This window comes from Oncorhynchus nerka, linkage group LG14 (genome assembly GCF_034236695.1).
Source record: "Oncorhynchus nerka isolate Pitt River linkage group LG14, Oner_Uvic_2.0, whole genome shotgun sequence".
NCBI classification, from domain to species: Eukaryota; Metazoa; Chordata; class Actinopteri; order Salmoniformes; family Salmonidae; genus Oncorhynchus; species Oncorhynchus nerka.
The window spans coordinates 53458436-53466066 of NC_088409.1; the positions used below are offsets into that span (position 1 = coordinate 53458436).

The following is a 7631-nucleotide window of genomic DNA, read 5'->3' on the forward strand; positions in this document are numbered from 1 at the left end:
GGCCTGACACAACTGGATCAAACATATCAAAACATTAATAATTGATGTAGCCTCCCATAAAAGTCTGTATAGGCTAGGCTTATGACCTGAATACAATCGATTGTAGTAGCAGAAGTAGTATAAGTAATAGGCTTAATAATAATAATACATCTTAGCCTATTATTCAAAATTGTAATAATACCCTTAGTGTAAAAATAATATGGAATAATTATATAGCAATAACAATCTGAAATTAATAAAATAAAAAAATGGTTATCCATCGAAACTAGGCTACACCCCACACTAGAGAAAAAAATTTAATGAAAAAAGGAATGTAAACAGAGGCTATCATAAAAAGAAACTTCAGTTGATTTATTCTATGAACCGAAAACATTTTGTTTAGGTGAGTTCACGTTTCACATAAGTGATGAAAAAAGTTAAAGAATTTCTATATTTTTAGAAATCCATGCCTCAGGTAGGCTACGTTCACTTTCACTGTTATAAAAAAAAATCAACATTACATAGCCTACAGAATGCACATTATTTTTACACACGGAAGGAAAGTAAAATAGAAAACATGAATGCTCTCACAATGCATTCATAAGCCACAAAATAACAACAAAAAAATAATACATATTTTACATATGACCCGTACCGTCTCACATATAGCCTAATGCAATTATTGTCCAAATATTTGTTGTTCTTAAAAAGTGACATTATATTGCCCTTTCAGTAGGTCGAATCACTCGCAAATTCAGTCATTGCATTGGATACAAACTTCATAGATTAACTGAAGTTCACCATTTACAAAATAATGGAACATTTGTGGCAAATGTTTGAATTCCACACATCCATGCATGGCTAGAAGCCATGAGGTCCAAATACTGTGACATTCAAGTGAGAGCTTCGGTAGTTCCTCAGTGTCTGTATGTCTGCTGTCCATGGAGGGAGAGCCACGAGAGTGAAATGGAACCGACTCAAATTACGTCATCTGTGAGGAAAGACATTCATGCAACACTGCAGAGGAGTTTTCATTTGGACAAGAAGAAGAACAGAAAAAACCTGTCACATAAGGGTATTTTTTGTCTCTCTATCCGTTCACGAACATCTGCTGTTTCCTTTACAGATATTTTTTTTTAAATATAGCGAGGCCAGCCTCGATAGTTTCAAAAGGAAATAATAATATAGCCTAATAACGAAAAACAACGCAGAATAGTTCGACTTGTTACACACAAAAAAATCGAACGTCCCAGCGGCATCGTTCCTCTTGGCAATCTTGCTCGTTGACAACACCCTTGTTTCACGTTGGTGCAGTTCCCACGTTGCATTGTGAAAATGTAGCCTACATCATCTCCCGCCCTTTTCGTTGAGATCCACAATTATGATCGATTTCACAGTCTGTTATCTTTGTTTAATCTCATAAATAGCCTATTTCTATAGTTATACATGATGTCCTTCATTTTAAAAAAACAAATATGTCCTTGCTTTCACTTTGTAAGCCTTTTTTTAAGTCGCTCTGCCTTGTCGATTACTCTCAGTCAATAATGTAGGCATTTTAGACGCCATAGACGCCTTGTTGCACGCCTAGTCACAGTCCCAGAGCTGCCGCGTGTTTTTTGGCCTTGAGTCTCAGATCTGCAATACTGGAGTTTTTGTTGGTGTTTTTGGCGGCTGCAGCTGCGGCCACAACCGAGGCAGCAGAGGCTGATTCAGCCGCGAGCGTAGCCAAGGGCAAACCAAATGGCGGGCCCGGAAACATCATGTAAGGAGCGTGCGCTGCCAGGTGAGAGTGCAGGTGATGGTGCGCGTGGGCCACCGCGCTGTCCAACTGCAGTTGCGCCTGGACCTGAAAGGAGAAGGGCGGCACGTTGCAATGACTATCCTACGGACGCACGGATGGGGAAGAGAGGGGAGAAACACATTAGCTAACTTGTGGAAGGCTGTCTTGTATTCATTTCCTCAAGTATTCATTGGGTCCAATTCCATTTACATTACATCCAATAATATGAATATGAAAAGGGAATTTTCAATTCATATTTCAAGTCTTTTTCTGCTGGAATTTAGATGGAATTGAATCCAACCCGTATGTATGTTAAGGGAGAACATGTTTAATGCAAGCCCATATACAGTACACTATATCCATTGAATCAAATCTACCACCATTTGAGAACACCATTTAAAAATCCCTTTCAACCGGGGGTTTTCTATCAACATGTTTTGTGGCATTGGCTACAGTGGGTATTCACTCGAGGGTCTGATAACAAGCCTTAAAGGCCTTATAAGATTACCTGAATACGATTTTTGTAACCCCCTATCATTAGAACACTGATGTTGTCCATTCCACTTGGACAAAGCCTGTGCCAAGACAGCAGTCTGGGGATTTAGTCAAAGACTGCATGCTTCAAAGTAACTTGCCTGTTGGAATGGCATCCGTAAGGCCCCCACGTTGACATATGGCGCTACGCGACAACCTTCAAACTGACTCGCGGCTCCAATGAGAACTCCTGGAAGAAAAGATAGGACATCTGTAAGGGAAATAGTCTCCATATTATAATTGAGGCAAATATTTATACTCTGAAAACAACGAATAATTCCATTATACAGAATAATGGAGTTAAAATAGCACAACAGGATAAAGATGCAGGGAGCCTACTGCCATGAAAACTCCATCTAGATGTTTTGCATATATAGCCTATAGCAGGGCTCTCCAACCCTATTCCTGGAGAGCTTACCGTCCTATAGGTTTTCGAGCCAACACCAGTTGCAACTGACCTGATGCAGTTTATCAACCAGTTAATTATTATAATCAGGTGCGCTAGATTAGGGTTGCAGTGAAAACCTACAGAACGGTAGCTCTCCAGGAACCGGGTTGGAAAGCCCTGGCCTATAGTCGTTGTTGTGCATTTGATGCATTTCAATTTGTAGGCACGCTTATGGTTTTCATACATGTTCTTGTATCCCTCTCCAAATGTAAACCCGTATTATCATCACGCCTAAAATAGGATATTGCAGGTGGACAAATAATAGAAACGCACCTTTGTGTAATTGATTCTCCTGCTTTCTGCATTTGGCCCTCCGGTTCTGAAACCAAACCTGCGGGGAGAGAAATTAATTAGTGACCGTGATTGGCAGCTGCTTGTGAGGGCATGTGTAATTCCGCTCAAAATGACTACAACCGCAGAAAAACAATATCCCACAGGAGCCCTGAAATATTAATGCAGAGGCGCTTAACACCAGATTTTAATTATTACATTTACAACATGGGGGCAAGCTAAATACAACGTAAGAAAGTAGACCACAACGAGATGGGGGGGACATTATTATCATATTATAGCGGTGTAAACACGCTTGTTCGACATTTGCAGGCTATATTGGACCGAAATAATTTACCTTCTCAGCACCGGTTTCATCTTTCTATAGATTAGCGTCCCAGAAGAACCGAATTGCTTCTCTGATATCGGATAGCAGCATGTGATTACGGCTTTGGACATCTGAGCAACGCGATCTGAGAAAGGCTCTCTCTCGTTAATAGCTGGTGAAATTAATTACCTTAATCTGCAGGAAAATCTATGTTACTGAAGCATTTACATGCTTTACAGTTTCGTTTAATTACTGCCATAACACACCCTACACAAAGCTCTTTTTGAGGATAGCTCCTTTATTTTATTTCTGTTCATGAAAAGCATAATTTCCCGAGTAGTAGGCTATCTTAGAACGGAGATAAGGCGTCTCATTACTATGATAATCTACTTTGAATCCCCTACAAAGCTGTGGATAAATTATCCCACAACACAGTTGATCAATTCTCCTTTTTCATTATGGATAGAATATAAATTATATTGATACGTCTATCAATATATATTACGCTCCAACCTCACATTTTGACCACGTAGCCGCGTCAACACAGCAATATAACATACATCTCGTGTCTTATTGGTTTTATTATAAATCTTTATGTTATGGTCGTAGAATGAAAACAGAGGCAAGAAGCCCACCATGAAGTGAGTAAATATGTTACTACTTTTTTTAAACAAAAATAAATTGTCCTTTGTGCAGGAAATTGTCCTTTCATCCCTGCATGCAACTGTGGCTAGAAAAGGGCCTCATAAATCGCATGGTCGTTTACATCATGTACTGAAAATAGAAAGAGCGGCAGATCTTGATTTGGGAGGAAAATAATACATAATTTATGTAAATCCTCGAGCTGTGCTCCTTGCTCTCGCCTTGCTTGTGACACAATACGCCTTGGTAAAATTCCAACTCTCGCCGGGAGACGTTGCAAAAAGCGCTTGCTTTAACTTTTTGGGGGGAGGGAGGACTTTTGGGCCCGTTTTATGATATTTTAGAAAGAACCGACATATTCAGTGAATAAATACTCGCTCCGTTGTCTCCCTGGGCCAAGGCATAAGGGATGAAAGAGGCTGAAATAAGATATTATGGGGTTTGATAAATCAAATCAGAACCGATGTCTATGTTCATTGTCATTGCCCGGCTCAGTCGCTCTTCTCCCGTTACACAGAGATTGAAGCCCCCCCTCTCCAAAACGGCTTATTGGGTTTCAGTAGTACAGATGGTCTTTCCCGGTGGAAAAAATAAAAGACAGATGTATCTCGTGCGAGCAACATATAGGCTACAAATAAAGCGAAGACAAATATTGTGTTTGTTTTCTTCAGGAATTTGAATATCTGATTTAAAAAAGCGTTTCTTAATCAAAATAATCGTATAATAATAGTTTTAACAAAACTGTAATCTAAAACTTGGCACAATATGGAGCGCAGAATAGGCCTATCTATATGAAAAGATTCTAGGCCCTAATTGAGATTCTGTATAGCTTTATTATAATTTTTTTAATGGAACAACATCTCTCTTTCTTTCTTTCTATCTTTCTTACTTTTCTCTCTCTCTCTCTCTCGCGCTCTCTCTCTCTGTCTCACACACACACACACACACACACACACACACACACACACACACACACACACACACACACACACACACACACACACGCACACGCACAGCATTTTCAGAAAATGAAATTACATCAATTTAACCATTTAAATGTGAGTTTTTTTTGCCAGGCTAATACTACATCCATGATAAAATGTTGCTCAATTGCTTATAGTATCACATTTTAGAATGGTGCTATGCCCCCCAAAAATGTAATCCCAAATAACTTCAAGCCACAAGAAGCATGGCAATAAACCCCATTCTCTAGAGACCTGTAGTTGGTACATGGTTTCCCTCTGTGCTTAAAAGTATAGTCGAGAACATGAGGACAACTGTTCCTCTCTAGCCAGCATGCATAACATCATCGGGTTCGCTTTTGTAAAATATTCCTAACATGAGCAACAAACGATATCTTTACACACAGAGTAAAAACGAAAATAAGATAGAGAGCCCCTTACTTGTACTCGAGCCTCGGACAGCCCTAACCGCTGGCTCAGCTCTTCGCGCATGAAGGCATCAGGGTAATGAGTCTCATCGAATAGCCGCTCTAGCTCGTTCAATTGCTCCAGTGTAAAGTTAGTCCGACTTCTCCTCTGCTTGATTTTAGTCTGTGCCTCGTCCTCCATTTGCTTTGTGTCCTCTTTTCTCTCTTTCATGTGCGTGGTACCTACAGAGAGGGGTAGCAGCAAATGAATGAGGGTGAGGAAAAAGGCCTCAGCTATACAAGGGTAGAGGAGGAGGCATCACACAACGAAATTCCTAAAGCGAACATGTGGATCCATCCTCCCAAGCATTACACAAATATCAGCTTCGAATGTTTCGTGGTCCTACAGAAAGGTCTTCAATGATTAATTCCTTATAAATATGCATAAAGGTGCCCACTACTGTACGTCCGATCGCTCATCATAGTTAGGGTTTTCCTGTGTCCTATATTGGATATAGGTCCAGCAGCTCGGTTGATATTTTAATGATGTCACTACAATGGTATTGTAACCACTAGGATATGATTTAGGCCTACCGGGTATGCAAGTGTGGGGTTCATCTCATTTTATCTGCCCAATGCAACTCTCCACGGTTGTATAAAGTGAAACGACTGTGATTAACGTTTGAAGATGTAAAATATTCCCATCCCAGCTAATGGAACAATTAGGCTATTTTTTTTTTTAGGCTAATGAAATTAGTGATCAATATGATATAGCGAAAGAGCCTGCATGCTGTAAAGCAACATCTTGGGTTATTAATACTCTATTTAAAAAAAAGTATGATTATTATTAGAATGTATAATTACTTATTACATAATCAAATGAAATTATTATTGAAAAGACATATACACAGATTAATATGAATCATTTCTGCTAGGCCTGTTGATTTTGGTGCTATTGGATCATTTAAATAGCCATATTTTTTTCTCCAGCCTTTTTGTCTTTATGCGGTTGATGAGTATCTCTACAACACCTTTCTTCTTGCTACTGAAATTGCATCGAGCGTCAGAGTGGGTTACACAGTGACCAGCCATGATAATTAGTCAATTCCAAAATAAATGCGTTGATCTTTTAAAAGCATGCTATACCATTTATCTTCAGACAGAAAAGCACTTAACCGGATAGGCCTACCTAATTCAATCATGGGCCTGATATTACACACAACATTGCATTACACAGTGACTACACCTCATGACAACAACCAGGCTATAAACTTAAGCTTACTTTTAGTGTCACCCAGTCACTTGAAGCCAAACCGGTAATTGGGAAACATTCCAAATACAAAAGAATGATAAACCATGCACGTAGGCCTATACACGTATACCCTTTTTTCTAAGCGATATACACAAAAACATGCATGCTTATTTTCTTTGACTAGGCACGCGACATGTTTGTCAAAGTTATTATTGTTTTAGCACACGGGATATTCCTAAAGTATAATTCAAGAACATTTAACTTTGTATAACCTCAAAGCAGTTATATTTGAGTAAATCACATAAGAAAACCGTATGAACGCATAGCATTAGGCTAGTTTACCATCGATCGGTTTCGGGCTTCCCACATCCCTGGTCCTCTCTGGTCCCAGCATGTCCGGTTCCCTGCCTGGCGATCGCGCGTCTACCCGAGCGATATCGTTCATTTCCTCGCGATTCGGTTCGTTGGCGAGACCCTCCCTGGCACGCGCGGATCCGGTCTCCAGCACCTCCCGGTACGTGATCACCTCCTTCTTTTCCTTCACTTTCTGATCAAAAGACTTCGACACAAATGCGGTAAGTTCTTCCATCACTGCTCCAAGAAATCTCCCCGTCTTGTTCTCTCACGCTTTCTCTCGTTTTCTCTCTCTCTCTCTCAGTTGCACCACAGCTTAAGACATCAAGAGTGTTTATTTTAGTCGACCTAAATGCAAGGTGGTGTTGTTGCCAACTCTGTATCTCGTGCTGCAGCTAAATGTATAAGATCTCGGCCAAATGTCTTCTTGCTGCGGAGTTCCAACCTGCTGGTGATCAGCTATTGAAGTCACAGTATTTATACTTTGTAACGCCTGCCCCTTGATCCGTGCAAATTACCTCCCCTCAGGATGCCTGGATGAGCCCCCTTCCCTTCGCCATATACCGACAGCCTCGAAAAACACATTAGCAGCCCTTCAGATTTCACATCATTCTTACGAGGTTGTTATTGGCCATTAATCCAAGATTGACAAGAAGGACTCATTAATTTAATTAA

The 7631-nt window shown here is 40.1% G+C and overlaps 1 protein-coding gene across 1 annotated transcript; it reads right to left on the minus strand.

Annotated features, from left to right (window-relative positions):
• Positions 1–283: 283 nt before the first annotated feature.
• On the minus strand, positions 284–7395 carry LOC115141473 (short stature homeobox protein 2-like). Its single transcript, XM_029680363.2, has 5 exons — positions 6945–7395; positions 5385–5593; positions 3015–3072; positions 2395–2483; positions 284–1861 (listed from the first exon to the last, which is right to left on the minus strand). Exons 1-5 carry the CDS (start codon positions 7189–7191, stop codon positions 1568–1570), a joined length of 897 nt encoding a protein of 298 aa, XP_029536223.1. The 5' UTR covers positions 7192–7395; the 3' UTR covers positions 284–1567.
• Positions 7396–7631: the final 236 nt, after the last annotated feature.